The following is a 17,781-nucleotide window of genomic DNA, read 5'->3' as shown; positions in this document are numbered from 1 at the left end:
TGCGCTCCCACAGCGGCGGGCGGAGCTAAGTACGCAGGCGCGGGCGCTGCCTCTCTTTTCTGGTGGCCCGCCCTCCCTCCTCCCCCTCCCTCCCCTCCCCACCCCCTCTCCCTTCCTCTCCGGGCCTGCGCGCGCGTGTCTTCCTCCTGCACGCGCCGCCGCTAGCCAAGCACTCTCGCCGGAGCCTCTGGCCCGCGCGTTCCTTTTCCCCTCCGGCTGCGGAGCGGGCGGGATCCTGCACCGCGGGCGCGGCAGCAGCGGCAGCCCCTGCGGCCTCGAGCGGCGGTAGCGGCTCGCGATCCCCCAGGCGGACCGTACCACCGCCCGCCAGCACGCGGGGGGAGCCGCCCGCCCCGCCGCACACGCCTCGGCGACCCCGCGGGGCTGAGGCGTCGCCGCGCCCGGGAGCGTGAGCGCAGAGCCGGCCTCGACCCCGAGCTCGGAGCCCCGCGGGCCGCGCCCGCCGCCGGCCCCACCCATCCGGGCTGAGGAGGCTGCGGCCATGGCCGAAACGGAGGAGCGGAGCCTAGACAACTTCTTCGCCAAGAGGGACAAGAAGAAGAAGAAGGAGCGGAGCAGCCGGGCGGCGAGCGCCGCGAGCGCGGCGGGCGGCGCCGGAGGGAGGCAGCGGAGCCGCGGGCGCGGCGGGCGGCGGGGCGGGCGCGGGGGCCCGGCCGGGCGACGGCGGGACCGCGGGCGCGGGGGCCTCCGGCCCCGGGGCCGCCACCAAGGCCGTGACTAAGGTGAGGGGTCGGGGAGGCCGGGATTCGGGGCCGGGCCGCGCGTTTGCGCCCATGTGCCCGCCCCCGCCGGCCGCCCGCCCGGGGAAGCGTCCGGGAGGGGCCGGCCGGCGGGCGGACGGGCGCGGAGGCTGGCCATGTGACGGGGGCTTCCCACGCCGGGCCGGCCGGCCTCTCCCCGCGGGACCCCCCAGCCCGCTCCCGCCCCGCCCCTCCACCTCGTGTCGCTGGCCGGGACCGAGACCCGGTCCGCGGCACCCTCAAGGGGAAATGGGTCTGGGTCGGAAGTACCCGGCCCGGAGCAGCATTTATCGAGTGACGTCTGCTCTGAGTAATTTGGTGTTCTGACTTCAGCCCGGCAGTCTTGAGCAGAATTTTCTAACAATCGTTTTTGTGGCCGCTTTAATTGCCATGGCTTGGCCTCTAAGCCCGTTACAGAATAAGTCTCATGACAACATTGTGGTAGACATTTAGTTGTGGGGTTACAGACTTTTTCATTCGACTTTCCCTGGTTGCTTTTAAAGTAACTCTCTGGAAAGAACCCGGTGGAAGTAGGGTTGGACAGCTGGACACGTTTGTCCTCCAGCCTAGTCGGCCTCGGGATCAAACAGGGCCTCTAGCCAGAAAACGAGTCTATATTTTAGGTTCCAGACACTTGATCCCCTTTTCATAGTCTGATAATTTGAGTTAGTTGTGTTTTAACAAATAGCTTTAATTGATCAAACGCTGTGTCTTTTACAGGATGAAGATGAGTGGAAAGAATTTGAGCAAAAAGAGGTTGATTACAGCGGCCTCAGAGTTCAGGCGATGCAAATAAGGTATGGTCTGGTTACAGATGTGTTTAGATAACCCTTAGGGTAGGTATTGTGTGTTTGGTTTTTCTCTAGCCCCAAAGCTGCATCACAGTGGCCTCATGCTTTAGATATGTGTATTAGGGCTGTATTGGATTGTGTGTTCCTTTTCTCTCTGGTGGCAGCCCTTCTATATGCTGATCAAATTAGCTGCCAGCTTCAAAATCCTGTGAGAGATTGCCTACTTATTTGAGACAGCTAAAATGAAATGGATTTTGTGGCTTCAAAACTTTAACTTTTAACATTGGTGTGTCGAATTTAGGGTTTTTGTTTGTTTCAAAAATAATGTGGTTTTCAGATCCTCTCCAATAAGCAAGTTAATACGTATTTTTGTTATTGAAGTATACTTAACAGATGTACAGATTTTATATGTTCACACAGTGAGACCAATCTGTGTAATCGACAGCAAGTTCAAGAAACTGAATATTACTCCTACAAAGCAAACGTAAGCCCTTTTAGTCACTGTCTTCACTCCCAAGAATAATGAGTATTCTAACACTGTAGATTTATTCTCCCTAGAGTTTTATAGGGATGGCATCAGATAGTCTAACCACATTATTTTTAAAGTTCAAGAAAACGGGTGCCTGGGTGGCTCATTGGTTAAGGGTCTACCTTCAGCTCAGGTCATGGTCTCCAGGTCCTGGGATCGAGCCCCACATTGGGCTCCCATCTCAGCTGGGAGTCTGCTTCTCCCTCTCCTTCTGCTTGTGCTCTCTCTCTCAAATGAATAAAATAAAATCTTAAAAAAAAAAAGTACAAGAAAACAGTAATTTTTTAAAAATTGGGTTGGTTGGTTGGTTTAGGGGATTTGAAATTAACATATTAAGTCCAGTCTGTGATAGTTGGTTTTAGATTCGTGTGAATAGATGTCTTATCTTAATGCGCTCATAGAGTAGAAATAACAGGTGAATATATGGTTCCACCATTTTTAAGGTTAAAAACTTTTATTCCTAGTTTAAAGAAATAAATGATTTAATGAACTACCTCCAGTTCGAAGTTTGCAGTTTGTATATACCAGTGACCATGTGGCACACTGGCAGAAGTAATTTTTCTTAACAGACTACTGTCTTTTGACTTCTCCAAGTGGTAATATTTATGGCGTTAAGTATTGAAAAACCAGGGCTAATATTTTTGACATTTGTTGAATACCTACCAGAGTGCCAAGCATTATGTCCTAGGTTCTTTTTCCTCGTTTCGTGAGCTTAACCAAAGTGAAACCTGACTGACTGGGAGACCTTTTAGGAAATGGGGCTTCTCCACTCTTGAGGTTCTTTTGTAGTAATGTTAAGTGGACGTGATTAGACTAAATTTTATTCCCAACAACTTTTTGAATTTGTGTGTTAGATGTTTCTGGAGAGGTGTAGTTTAGAAAATATCCCTGTGTTTTCCTGGGGCTTGACTTGTGAAAATGAAGAGGAGGGGACGTGAAGTTCTTACTCATTGGGGTTGTGGTGCTGCCTGTGTGTGTGGTTCCTGTTTGGCTGTAGAATAAGGCTCTTGGTCTGCCTTTCCTGACCACAGGTTCTTAACTGCAGATTTTGAAGATTTGAGCGACAGGAAGAATAGTGTTTGGTCATGTTGAACTGACTGAGCAAGAGTAGCACTTTCTGAAGGGAAAGGTTTCAAATTCACTGAAGGCTAGAAATTGATTTTATTATATCATGGAGGATATTTAAACTGCCTATTTTTCTGTCACTGATTATATATCTTATTTCCATATTCAGGGTTATTTTTGTCTTTCTTTTTGGCTACTCCAGAGATGGTGAAACATTTCTTAAATCATTTATATCTTTCACATTTACCAGGGACCTAGGTAAATCTCAGCTAGTATGAGTGTTTAAGTTCTCCTTGACCTGAAGCTTGACCAGCTTTCATGTTGTATTTTTCATAATTAGCACGTAGTCTTAACTCCTGGGTGGTCTGCCACAAGTCTTCCTCTAACCTGCTAACATTGGAAAACATCCCCCTTCAGGAAGCTGCCTTTGTGGGTCTCACTCTGGAGAATAGAGTCTGTATTTCCGTTGCCTTCACAGATCATTCAATAAAGAGGAATCTAACAGTTTTCAGGAAAGACTTGAGTGTGAGAAGTCATCTGAGGTTTAATAATAATGACTAAAATTTTCACACTCTATACTGAATATCCTTATAAACTTTGTCTTAAATGTTCTTGACAGTGAAACTCGGTAGGTTGGGGTCCCTAAGGAAAGACACTTTGGTTCATTGGAGCGAAAGTAGGTTGCTCACATAAATGGGATGGAGTTGATAATGTCATGAAAACATGGATTTTGAGGAAAGACAACTCTGGGTTTTAGCCTGCTGTTTATGTGTGACCTTGGAGTCACTTTACTTTTAAGTGTTGGTTCTGATCTGCAGAATTGAGACAACTCCTAGGATTTTTGCGCGGATTTTTGTACAGGGTATTTGTAAAATACCCAGTCGGTAATATTAATCTTCTCTATTCATTGGGTAAATTAGAATACTTAAGTCTTGGGAATTTCTGTTACTTAACCATGAGGCACCTGGTCTGTAATACCAAGATTTGAGGACAAGGGGTAGTGGAGGTACACTACCTACTACTGTCATGACTAATGTTAGACTCTGGTGAGTCAATTCACTGTGGACCTAATAAAAGAGAAAATGACATGTTCGGGTTGGCATTAGTATGACCATACAAACAAAAATCCCTCTCAAGAGTGTTAAACGTTGCTTATAGACATTGAATTATTGTCTTCTATAGCTTGGTCTTAATCTTTTCGGCAGAGGCCCTTAGGAAGAGGCAGAGAAATGAGATATCTTTTGAGAAGTTGGGGGGATGATTCTTTATGCCTCTAATCTGTTACCTTTATCTATGAGAGAGGCAGCCTTGCTATCTCAGTATGAGATGAGGGAATATAAAACTTTGGAAGTTGACTTAAAATATCTTGAAATTTTCAGCTGTATAATCTTAGTTTCTTCATCTAACTTTTCGCTTTGAAAAATTAGAAACCTCAGAAAAGTTGCAAGAACAATAAAATACCCATATACTCTTTGCTTAGATGATCTGATCATTTTTGTCACATTTGCTTTCTCTTTAGTCAGCTGCAAATACTGCAGCTTTATTGAAGGTAAGTGTGCATTTGAAAGAGGAAATTTTTTAGTAGCAGCAAATACACTATTAATGTATCACATTTACCAACTAACTCAAGATTTAAGTACCAAGAGTATAAGGGCTTGTGTCAGATTACATCTAAATTAATAGATGTATTCAAGGTCCTCATGATATATAAATAAGTTCTTTAGAGGGGTGCCATTGGGGTGGTGATAAAAGGGGCCTAACACTGGAGCTTAGATTGTTGGTGGAGCAGTCTAAATGGGACCTGTAGGCGGCCTCTCTCATCTTTAAAATGTATTTTTGGGGGAAAGAAAGATTCCAAGTAGTATTCAAGGTTACTAAATGTTGAGCATTTGTCACGTTTCAATAATGAATTGACTTCTTGGAGGGACACCTGGCTGGCTCAGTAGGTGGAGCATGCGACTCAATCTCCAGGTTGTGAGTTCAAGCCCCACGTTTTACTTTAAAAAAAAAAAATTGAGTTCTTGGAGCCCAGTGGGATTTTTTTTAGGAACATTAAGAAGTCTAGAACTTTGGGGGTGCCTGGGTGGTTCAGTTGGCTAAGCATCTCCCTTCAGCTCAGGTCATGATGCCAAGATCCTGGGATTGAGCCCGGCTTCGGGCTCCCTGCTCAGAACAGAACCTGTTTCTCCCTCTCCTTCTGCTGCTCCTCCTGCTTGTGCTCTCTCTCTCAAATAAATAAAATCTTAAAAAAAAGGAGGAAGGAAGGAAAGAGAGAGAGAGATAGATCTGGACCTTTAAACGCGTTAGGTAGAGCTGGCTAAGTTGTTCCTTGAAGAAACACTCCTGCATCCAAGCTGGATTCATTGTAGCAAATACTGGTGTGACTAGTGTGCCAGACACCAGGGTCGTAGAACTAACTCCTACTCTACTAAACACCAGTGATGGGCAGGATGCTGTGGAACACAGGAGAGAACACTCCCGTGAAGGGGTTGAGAAAGAGTCCTGGGAGGAGCGCGTGCCATCTTGAGCTGACAGCATAGCTCATCAGGCCTTGTCTCGCCCTTTTACTATTGTAACAGTAGTTGGACAATAGGGTCAAACCAGTGGAGGTGCCTAGCATTCTAGCAGAAGCACAGTCAAGTCTGGCTTTTGTTTTAGCTGCTAAAACCCTAATGTTGGGGAACGGGGGGTGTCCTGTGAGATAAAGAGGTAAGGGTGTTCCATCTTTATTGATAAACCGCTGCAGGATGTGTAATCCTGACCAAACTTACTGAAAGTGAATTTCTCAAAATAGAGAAAATGTCTGTGGTCGTATGTTAGAGCTCTAAAGAGGCTAAAATGAAATAAGAGGCAACAGGAGAGCCTGAGCTCTGGAGACCAGGGATTGGCTTGCTACTTTGTAGCCCTGGGGAAGGGGCTTAAACTCTGAGTGTCCGTTTCCTCCTGTGTACAGTGGGTCTCCTGCCTGCCTTGGTGTTATTGTAAGTTTAACTTTGTGAAGTGGTAGGAAAGGGCCTGGCTTCCTAGATACTCAGCAAATACTCCCTTTTCTAGCTTCATTCCCCTGTACTACCAGCAGTGCCTTACAGACTGTTGCGTATATAAGGCCGTATACTTTAAATTGTGATAATGTATTTAGAAGTAGCAGTGTAGTGTTTAGAAATGTGAAATGTAGCTGATGAGAAGCTGTATATTCTGTTTGGGTCAAATACCAGATTTTAGCCTAATTATCTTCTGTGGAAATGATTCTTTGCAACATGTGTCTTACGGCATTTAAAGATTTGACATTTTCTGGAGTCTGTAAATAAGAAAAAGTAATCCGGATGTTTAAATCATTTTTATCCTGGCCTTTTGGCAAGGCTCTTAGCATCTCTGGGCCTTTGTTCCCTCTTTTGGATGAAGTGTTTTGACTAGACAATTCCCAATGTTTAGTTTAACTAATATTTCAGAATCTTAAGAAACCAAAATATTAGGTTGTCTTGTGCCTATTATTACACATAACACAATCCCTATTAAATCACTCTTACTTAATAATAGTTTATAATTTAAAGGGATTTTTAGATTTGTGATTTATTCATTCTTGTCTCTTAGGGTAAAGAGGTAATAAACATTACAGTAAAGGAACCTTTTACATGGGACCATCAGTATTTTATCAGACCAGATTGGGGCTTTTCTTTAATAATTTATTGTGAATTAGAAAGTATATATTTTAAGAACATTAAAAAGGTATAACAGCATTAAAAAATGTATTAGGATGATCCATAATCCCTTCTGCTTAGAGATAATCATTGTTAACATTTTTTTATTTTCAGTCGATTGCTTACTACAAGCTGCTAATTCCGGAATTTAGATATATTAATCACCAAATATTACTGTAATTTGAAGAAAAATCTGTTTTAGAGTCCAGTATATATATTTGAAGAACAGTGATTCAGCACATTTTGCTGAGTTAACTGTTGCGCAATGTAAATGACCAGCTGAAAGCTAGCATACCTTGGGGGTATATGTGAGTATAAAAGTGCCGTGAAGGTTCTTAAAATCTTTGTAGGGGTCTTACCTTCCTGTCTGGCTGGGATTGGGTTACTGGGACATTACTAACAAGTCTTATGTAACTAGGTAAATAACACCCATGTTTTTACTCATGAACCAGCCAAATTGCATGAAAGTATAATTACATTGGCATTGGTTCTCAGAAGTGGGTGACTAAAAAAAAATTCTTTTGGGACAGTTCTTATGTTTGGATACCACTGTTAGACTCCTGGATAAATTAGGACCTTCATATCCTTACCTGGTCATTCATTCCACATATAAACTTTAGAAAACAGGGTCATAGTGGTTGGTATCTATTTTTAAAAATCTATTTAAAAAGAGCATGTTCATGTTGTGGGTTTTGGGGATTTTGAGTTTTGTTCTCTCATTTTTCTCCTAGTGTAAAGGTGGCGTCTGTTTGAAAACTTAAATGGATATTAAAAAGCATGTAATGGTGGGGCGCTTGGGTGATGCAATTAGTTAAGCATCTGACTCTTAGTTTCAGCTTGGGTTGTGAGATTGAGCCCCTCGTGGGACTCCACACAGCATGGAATCTGCTTAATTACGTTCTCTCTCCCTCTGTCCACCCCCCCAAATGTAATAACATTTAAGAGCACTTACTATGTGCCAGGCACTTTCCTTGGTGCTTTGTGCCTATTAACTTGTGTATTTTCATAATGGAGCTGTTATCCCCATTTTACATTGGAGGAAACTGAGGCATACAAAAGGTAAGTGCCATACTCTAAGTCTCCTGGCTAGTCAGTGGCAAAACCCAGATGATTGGAGGCAGGAAGTCTGGTTTTAGAATCTGCTCGTAACTGCTTGCTGCTTGAAGAAAATAAAACCAGGCATTCTAGCACCCAGCTACTTTTTAAAACATTTTTTTAATAATTGAAATATCCTTCTACTTAATATTAGGTATATAGATTTTGTTTTAGTAAGCCATTGGCTTACCTGACATGAATATTACTTCCATGTCAGCATAGGCCTGACATTTTAAATGGCTGTATAGGATTCTGTGATGTGTTTAAAAAAAAAAAAGTGGGGGTGGAACCATAGGGTGGCTTGGGCATATTCTCATTCTTTTTTCCTCTTGAATTATGATCTTAAGTAAAATCACGCTACAAATGCAGATTGAGGATGAGTTCATTTCCCTCTCCCCTCCCTGATTGCCACCCTAAGCCTAAATTCTGGAAGCCCCTCTGTTGGTGGGCATTGTCTTTGAAATTTTTCTATAAGTGTCTTTAAAGAAGGCCATTACTTATTCAAGAAATTTGTCTTATAGCCAGCACTTTCCTTGTTCTAATAAGAATGGAAGGAAAACACCCTGAGATGACCTTTTGCAGAAGCTAAGAGAGGCCATGATGTTCCCAGGGTCATACACGGTGTAGGGTGGGAGTCCTCTGTACATTAAGGCCATGGTCACTGATCGGGCATCAAAGGGAGAAAAAGGGTGAAAGGCCTAGGACAGCTTTAGGCAATAGCTCTGTTTTTTCAGTAGGAGAGAAAAGCATGGTCAGAATGATAAAGGTTGATAGGCTGAAGTTCTAGGAAAAACCACTGCTGTCATGCAACATGATTCATGGAAAAGTTGGTGGTGTGTGCCAGAGGTGGCAGCAGCAGCAAGGGCGAATCGTGGCAAAAAAGGCAGATTTGACAGGTAACTCCCTGATTCCTGACTCAAACCAGTTCAGGAAGAAATAAGAAATTGGCATAAACACTGCAGCCAGTGTTAGGATACCATTGAGGGTATCTTTTGCATTTATAATTACTAGTAAAGCCAAAGACTGAGTTTTTGTATTTTCTTTTTTAAATGGGTGACATATCTGGTGATAGGAACCAGTTCTTTATATTCTGTGTGTCAAACAGTAGAGACTGGCACTAATAAACTCTGTAGCACTGATGTCAACACTGAACACAGGCTTGTTTCTTCTGTTGGAATGTGAATTCTAATTTGAAGAGTATTTTGTACTATGTACTAAAGGATTAGCAAATGAAATTATACAGCTTTCAAAAACCATTTGATCACTGAAAATATGCTTACCATGAGTGCCTGTTTGGCCACTGTGGACCTAGAAAAATCCAAGGATTACACTCTTAATCCCTCTCAAGTCCCTTTTTCTTAGGTTAGCCTGGCCTCTCTTCCTCCCTCAGTTGTGTGAGGTTCTCAGCTGGGGTCCTGCTCTTACTTGGGGCTGCTGTATGTAATCACACAGATTGTCATAAAGCCTGGCGTGTCGGTATGGTAAATGTTTCTAAATATTCTTGAGAATATGAGGTTTGCAAAAAGGAAAGCAGAGACTATCAGACCAAGTGGTTTTCTAAACCTTTTAGCAATAAAATCCTTTTATATGAAGTTAGGTGGAAGTCCCAGTGTTTAACAGGTAAAATCCCTTCTTTCTGTCTCTGTTTCTTTTAAACAAGTGGGGCACTGGGGCTCTGAAGAGGTTAGGTGACTTCTCTTAGGGTCACACAGATCAGCATTGATACGACTAAGTATTTGGACTGACGGTTTTCCTGGAAGTTCTATAATTGAATTCACTTGTTTGCTTTTCCAATAGTGAAAAGGAAGAAGATGATAATGAGAAAAGAGAAGATCCAGGTGATAACTGGGAAGAAGGTGGAGGTGGTGGTGGTGGTGTAGAAAAATCTTCAGGTCCCTGGAATAAAACAGCTCCAGTACAAGCACCTCCTGCTGCAGTAGTTGGTAATCTCAATATTTCATGTTCATGAAGCTGTTTATGTATCATTTTATATACTGTTGGCATTTAACTAAATGAGTGCTTGTGGTAGAATGAGTGGGGTTCCTTTCTGTTCTTGGGAGAGACGTTTGTATATGTCTGTTTAAGGACTTTATATCCTAAGTAAAGGAATTTGGAACTTAAGATAGGTGCTTTTCTGTAGGCTGCTTCAATTTATATGTAAACTAACTTGCCAAACTTTAAAATATTTAAGTAATTTGTTTCCATTTTTGACAGTTAGCTGAGGGAAATTGTACCTGTGTTTCACCTGTGTGTGTGTTTTTCCTCCATTCCCCATTCCGCTCTGTCTTGAAACATGAATTCTCAGAATGGCACGTACATAAGAGTTGATAAGAAGAGGTTCTTGGTGGCGGGTAAAGAAATACTAGAAATCTTCTAGCGGGCTGTGCCCACCAGAGGGCCGAAGTGAGTGAGCAGGCGCACAGTATACCCGTGGTATTAACATTTCCTGGAGTGGGGGGCGTGGTGTTTAGGAAATAGATGTCTAAAGGGCTCCTTAGAGCAGCAGTGTTGAGAAAAGTTGGAGAAACGTTGCGTTAACATATACCCAGTTTTTTTAATACAAAGAGTAACAAATCACTCCAGATCTTACTGCACAGAGACCACAGTGTGTGTCAACATTCTTGCATCCTTTCTAGCGTTTTGCTGTGTGTGTAGATGTAAGTTCTTCCGTTTAACTTTTTTTTACTGCATCTGTCACCGATCGTGGTGACCTCGGCACGGCTAACCTCGGTGTCCAAGTCTCGGTCCTCACCCGATTTGCCCCGTCAGCAGCGCTTGCAGCAGCTGATCACCCCAGCGCGCGCTCTGTTGGCTTCCAGGACACCACAGTCTCCTGCTCCCTCCGTGGTTGGTTCTGTCTTCCGGGCTGAGATTTCTTCTCTCCTGCCTACCACAGTGCTCAGCCCCTGCTGCTCTTTCTCCATGCCCTCCCCGTTCAGCAGTCTGCAGTTGCCAGCGACTCCAAAATTCGCATCAGTTCACGTCTCTCCTGACCTCCAGACACATAGATCTTAACTGCCTAGCTGGCATCTCGATAACCACATATCCCCAGCTGAGCTCTTCATGTACAGTAGACCCTTGAACAACATGAGGGTAGGGGCCCCAAACCCCCCTGTGCATTCAAATCCACGTTTCACTTCTGACTACCCCAAAACTTAACTACTGAGAGCCTCCTGTGAATACCAGTAACATAAACTTACCAATTGACATGTATTTTGTATATTTATGCTACTATATTCTTAGAACAAGCTAGAGGAAAAATACTAAAATCATAAAGAAAAAATATGTTTACAGGTCTATATACCGTATTTATTGAAAACACCCACGTGAAAGTGGAGCCATGCAGTTCAAACCCATGTCAGGGGCCAGCACACAGCCTTCCTCATGTCACTGCTGTTCTTTCAGTCACTTAGGCCACAAATCTTGGAGTCATCTTTGATACCTTTTTCTTCAAACCTAAGTCTAATTTGTCAGTAAATCTGTTTTGTGTTTATTTTCAACATCAGACTCTTTGTGACTAGTGATCTCCAGTGCCACTGCTACCACCGTGGTTTGAACTGTTAATGTCTGTATCGATCAGTGAGGCCACCTCTTCACTGGTCTGCCTGCTTCTGTCCGCGCACTGTTCCCGGCGGCCAGCAGCAGCCAGAGGAGCGGTCTCTTCAAGAAACAGCAGAACGTGTCCCCTGTACTTGGAGCAGAAGCTGAAGTTCTCCGTGACCTGCAAGGCCTTGGATGTCTGCCTTGTGATCCCATTTTCTGACTTGGTGTTTCTTTTCATCTGGTCCTCGCTTACCCTGCTCCTTGAGGAGACCAGGCACACTACTGCCGCGGGCCTTTGTGCCTGTGTTCTCGGCCTGAATCCTCCTTCCTTTATATTAGGAGTCTCTGAGCTTTTCCTGCAGAGGGCCAGATAATAGGTAATTCACGTTTTGAGGGCCGCGCAGAAGATGTTTTTAATTACTCAGCCCTGCTGTGACAGCACAGAAGTAGCCCTAGACGATACGTACACCCAGTGAGCGTAGCTGTGTTCCAGTAAAACACTTATGAAATCCGGAGTCGGACCAGATTTGGCTTGCTTACCAACGGTAGATCTGTTTGTCTCCTTACGACTTTCCAGCCTTATTCAGTTTTCACCTCATCACTGAGACTCCTGTCCGTCATGTCCTCCCTTCACCAGCACTTCCCCCACTTTCATTTTTGGTAATGGTGCCAACCTGACATACATGTCTCCTGCCTCGAGCCTAACACTGTCCAGTAGTACTTTCTGCAGTGACAGAATAGCTCTGTTTGCTGTCTAGTGGCCTCTAGCCATGGAGTACTTAAAATGCAACTAACATAACTAAGGAACTGAATTCTTAAGTTTATTTCCTTCCAGATTGGCTGCATGTGGCTAATGGCCTGAATATCCAGTTCATGAAGGCACGTCCTTAACATTTGTGTCCCTGCTGTGTCGTTTAGAGCGGCACCTGACACATAGCAGGTGCTCAGTCACTAATGAGCGTGCGTGATCTTGTAACTTGCTCACACTCAATTAGAAGCTGTATGAGACAATAAGCCTTTATAGTAGTATTCAAATGGCTGCATTATATTGGAGCTAATAAATGATGGTGTAGGCGTTTATTTGAAATGAAGTTTTTGATAAATGGAAAACACACTTAAAATACTGAATCCATATTGAGAATGGGGAGGGAAAAAATGATATATAGGGAAAAGCTGCAAGGTTCTGTCCTGAAAATGTTAGCCATCCTGGAAGACTTCCAGCTGCTTGGTTGCTTAGTTTTTTTTCCTGCTTTACCTGTGTTTATAAAATAAGACAAAGAGCCTTAAAATCCATTGATGATGTAGAAGATAAGGAAATTATTAAAGATATGTAGTAGCTTATTTTTATTAGTCTTTTAGAATAAGTACACAAGCATTTTCATAAATAAATTGTTGACACATGGCATGTTACTTAACCCACCAACCAGGTGAAGAAGTGATTATCCATGTTTACCTGTGTGTAAACTGAAGGCTGAGGTGGGGCTGTTTTGAAAGACAGTCCCTGATGGGCTGTCTCCAGGCCCAGCAGATTCCTCTCCCACTTCCAGCGAGTTGACTTCCAAAAAGAACTCATTTACATAGGTAATCGAAGTTGTACATGGAAGAGAAGTTAGAAGACTGCCCCAGAAAGAGTATTTTCACTTTCAGACATTTTCTAGTTAACTTTCCTTCTGTTGTCCATAGACGACTTGTGTAGGTATTGGGTTTTTTTCTGTAATTGTCAAGTGAGTGGGAATGCAGGACTAGCTTACTAAAATGCCAGGCATTTGAATAGTTTCTCTAAACTGTACGAAATGTTAGTTACAGAGACCCCAGAACCAGCAATGACTAGCGGTGTGTATAGGCCTCCGGGAGCCAGGTTAACCACAACAAGGAAAACACCACAAGGACCACCAGAAATCTACAGTGACACACAGTTCCCATCCCTGCAGTCCACTGCCAAGCATGTAGAAAGCCGGAAGTAAGTACTCTCAACTCCTGCCTTCTGTCTGGGAGTCCTGTCCCTTGGCCAGCGAGTGGGATGTAGGAGATAGGAAAACCCACCTGAGGTGGGGAGGAGGGGGTCTCCTTGGTAAAGCTCAGGCTGCAGCTGACTGTCAGCTGAGAATTAGGTGGGATTTACATGCCTGAGGGTGGGGAAAGGGGTAAGGACCCTGGAGGGGGCAGTGGGGAAAGAGCACCAAAGACAGACATTGTCTACAAAAGTTTCCTTATTCCTGGCATGTGTTGTTCAGTAGCTCCGAACTCTGTCTGGTTAGAATTCTTTGTAAGTACATTATTGCTGGCTTGTGTTCCTTACAGCATGGAGACTAGAAACGTAAGAGCAGTGTTTCATTGTATTACCAGTTGATGTGCATAGATCAAAGATGTTGGCATTTATAAGTCTAATATTAAAATCTTATTTCAGCAGGTACTTAAAATGAGTGCTACGTGGAATTAAATGACCACATACGGCACAACCACATCCTTTGTAGGGACATGAATTTTTTTAAGTAAATAAAATGGGAAGAAGTGCAGAGAACATCAGATGGAAATACTGCTTTTGGGGGGGTGGCTTTTAAAGTAAATCCCAGCCTTTTTGCCTCTTTGAGAGCCCAGCTGGCTTGAATTTAAGCCTCCACTGGACTTGCTCCTCTGCTCTGTCCTACAGAATAAGGGGCCGCGATTCCCCGCACTCACCTTGCTTTATCTGATCCACTCCCTTAAAGTAGAAGTGAGGAGAAATCATTGAATAATGATTAGAACCTGACTTGAGTAAGAAAATTGTTGCTTTTATGCATAAAGAGATGTATTGTTTATTATTTGCTAAAAGTAAAAGCGACTCCTAGAAGGAATCACCGTGCCATCAGATAGCCTTTTGCTTTGCACTTGTCTTCAAGTTGGTCCCAAAATAGGCTTGCAGTAAAGAGTATTCAAATAGATTTGCTACCACAGAAAATAGGACCATAGAGCTTCATTCAGTATTTGTGTTTTCTGTTCCTTTGAAGCCGGAAAATGATCTGATGATGATTTTATATGCAGGTTTTCCCTGCTGTGGAAAGTAGAGCATGCCTGTGAAACCTTTCCTAAGCCAGAAAGGCATAAAGCAAGGAGGACCCCCCACTTTCCGAAAGGTTGCGTTATACCCCACTTTGCTTTTACCGGAAGACCTCCTTTCTTGTGCTAACTTGCGCTAACTGAAAGAAATCTGAAGAGGATTTTCACTGTTACGAAAAAAGCTGTCACCCTACTAATGTAGGTCTTCTGTAAAAGCAAGTGGTGTAACACAGACTTCGGGAAAGCAGGATACCTGTACCGGTTTCCCCTCCTGTTCCTCCCTCAGGATACTTCTAAAGGGTGGCTGCTTTTTTTGTTTTGTGTTTTTTGAGGATCAACAACCTAGTGAAGAAATATTTACTGATTACATTTCTTTTCCCTTAGGGATAAAGAAATGGAGAAGAGCTTTGAAGTAGTAAGACACAAAACTAGAGGTAGGGATGAGGTTTCAAAAAACCAGGCCCTTAAACTTCAGCTAGACAACCAGTATGCTGTGCTTGAAAATCAGCAAAGCCACACACAGTACAATTAAGGAACGGCCTTTGCTAACCCTAAGGTAACTAGACGGCAGCTGACCCCCAGGAACAGCCGTTCATCATCTGATCTCTGCTGGACCCACAGCCGATGCAGACCACTCGCTACAAGTGCCCGGCCCTGTGGCACTGTGGAAGTACAGGTGTCACAGCTGCTCTTTGTATATATTGGATTTAGGGGGATTCTCATTGTTCTAGCAATGCGTGAACTAGATTCAGCAGTGTTCTTTCATTATTACTCTGCAAATACAAAACCAGAAACTGCAGCCAGTGGTCATTTCAAAATCTTTTTATGTTCAGATACTGAGCCTTCGTAAGGGCTGACTACCTCAGGTTTGCTGCACTCGTTGCGGACTTCACGTGGATCACAACTTCTGGACACGGAGGTTACAGCTAGTAAGTGTCGGTGTGAAGCTTGAAACCAGCTCTACTGGATTCCTATCAGAAATCCTGCAGAAAGTCAGCCATCTGGGTTCTGATCTGCTGTAAAAGATGAAGATTTAAGTGACCTTAATTAACCTGTCCTGTGCCCCACCCTTAAGGATACTCTGTAGTGGGCTGTGTTAGACTTCCTGGAACGTGCCGCTCTCAAAAGAACTCATGTGTTCAGATAATCTCTGTAGGGTTGTGATTTTATAATTTAAACTTTGAGTTGTATTCTGAGGTAACCACAAATTAAATCAACCAAACTTGGGTCCACCAAGTGGGAAAGGGTATAGGGGAGGGAGTAATCTTATTTCTTTTAGTAATTTTTTATTTGGGTAGTGCTTTTTCTGTGTTTCACACGTTAAGGCCTTTTTTTTTTCCTTTTTTTTTTCTTCTTTGACTTGGAATAAGTTCTTTGACAGAGCATATTGCTTGGTTAAATAAGTGACCTGAAATATGCATTAGAATTGTGAAATGTCTTGTGAATTTGCCAATCCCTAGAGTGGAACCAAATAGCCTTTGATGTCAAGGACAGTGGATGCGGGGGCTCTACTTTAGGTGCTGCTAAGCCTCCTCTAATCAGGTCTAAACTGCACAGTAAACTGCAGTGGAAAGAGTATGGGTTCTGCTCAGGCCAAGGGATTCACTGACGGGTCCTTATCGGTTCAGAGAACGTGAGCAGAACCATAAGCTAAAACCCACTTAGGTTTTCACGGATCTTGCATGATCTTTGACAAGATTTCCAGATACACTTGTGCCCAAATTTTTCAGGTATTGGCCATTCTATAGATGCAGTGATGGTGCCAGTTTAGCTCTGTTAGCAACCTTCTAGTATGTCTTTATGTTCATTTGAAGAGTCAGGGGCGAAAGACAGGTGATGTAGCACTTCTGTTTTTAATAATTACAGCTTAAACTGTCTGGTAATTTTCAGTTCTTAAAGGGACTTCAGGAAGCTACCCAGAATTACTGAAAAGTCTTTCCATCTAATGAGATAATCGGGTAATTTACTAGTTTTGTATCTTTGGTTCAATAGAAATATTTCAAAGTGGTATGTGATCACTTAATGCAGAGTCTGGGTTTCTCTCTAATAAATCCCTTTGCCAAATGCAGGAGGTGCAGACTTGCTACTGGCGAGAGTGAGGCAAGTGAGCGAGTAAAACTGTCCGGTGTGGGGGCGTCTCCTACAGGAGTTGAGTGTTGATGAACGTGTCAGTGCAGGAATCAGCTCCTGGGAGGTCACAGTGTCTCCTGACAGGACCTGCCCACCACGTCTGGGCCATGATGTTGGCGTTGTTTGAGGTGGCAGGCTGGGTGCCTGCCTTCTGGTATATTGGGGTGAGTAGCTGAGCCAGCCAAGGAGAGGTTGGATGATTAAGCAAGAAACGAGGTATTCTTGGTTAAACTGAAGACTTCATTTGGGAACCAAAAATCTTAACAAATAATCTCTTGGACCTTGAGCCACATATTTCCCCTGAAAAGTATGCATTTTTCCAGCAAAATTTTGTTGGGGGTTATGTTATTGAGGAATGAACTGAGATGAATATGTGGAACTTTTATTTAATGGCATACTACACTAGAAATCTGACGACCTGCGGGAGATTGAAAATTCCAACTCTTGTTACAACTTTTTAAAAGATTGTGAAATTATAAAAATGCACATGAATCAAGTTTTAATATACTGTATGATGGGTGGGTGAGGCTGTCCATTGTACCATTTCTTTCTTTGAATTCTCAGGCATGGTTTGGCAGTGCAAGAACTCTGTAACATTAACAAATTCAATAAAAAGTAAATATATGGATTGTGCAGTCTGATTGTTTTTATTCTCTATTTTTCCCCCCTCTCTGATAGGGTTTACTCTTAATCCTTAACATATCCTCTGTTTCTGAAAATGGCTGATTGATGCCGTGCCTCCGTCGCTGTAGGAAGAAGGTACTCTTCGTCTCAGAGGGGGGACCTTCTGTTCAAGGAGTGTTTGCAGAGTACTATGTTAACAAGACAGACTGGAATGAAAGTGGCTACAAAGCTAGGATGAGTATTCTTTACCAAAGTTAAAGCCTCGAAATGTACTTTTTTTCTGTTAGTGTAGTTGTCATAAGCCATGGCAAAGGAATCAATAATCTTTCACTGTGTAGAATAAAGATCTCGGGTCTTGACCCGTGAGAAGCTTACACATTTCTCAAATGAGCAGCCATTTTAAAGTTCAGGATTTAGTCTGCATTATAGTCCCTACATTTTTTAAACTAGAGAGAGTATATTTCAAGTCACTTTTGGTAATGGAGTTTAAATGTTTAATGTTAACAATT

At 43.2% G+C, this 17,781-nt stretch overlaps 1 protein-coding gene across 1 annotated transcript; it reads left to right on the top strand.

Moving 5' to 3' along the window:
- Positions 1–410: 410 nt before the first annotated feature.
- Positions 411–15,345, top strand: CDV3 (CDV3 homolog). Its single transcript, XM_040636807.1, is given in 6 exon segments — positions 411–619; positions 621–743; positions 1,482–1,558; positions 9,737–9,882; positions 13,283–13,442; positions 14,903–15,345. Coding segments are annotated over 6 exon segments (771 nt in total). The 5' UTR covers positions 411–502; the 3' UTR covers positions 15,051–15,345.
- Positions 15,346–17,781: the final 2,436 nt, after the last annotated feature.

The sequence above is a fragment of the Ursus maritimus genome, unplaced genomic scaffold (assembly GCF_017311325.1).
Source record: "Ursus maritimus isolate PB19 unplaced genomic scaffold, ASM1731132v1 scaffold_20, whole genome shotgun sequence".
Lineage (NCBI taxonomy): Eukaryota > Metazoa > Chordata > Mammalia > Carnivora > Ursidae > Ursus > Ursus maritimus.
Note: the sequence above shows the minus strand (reverse complement) of the source record. Positions and strands in the feature narration are given on the sequence as shown.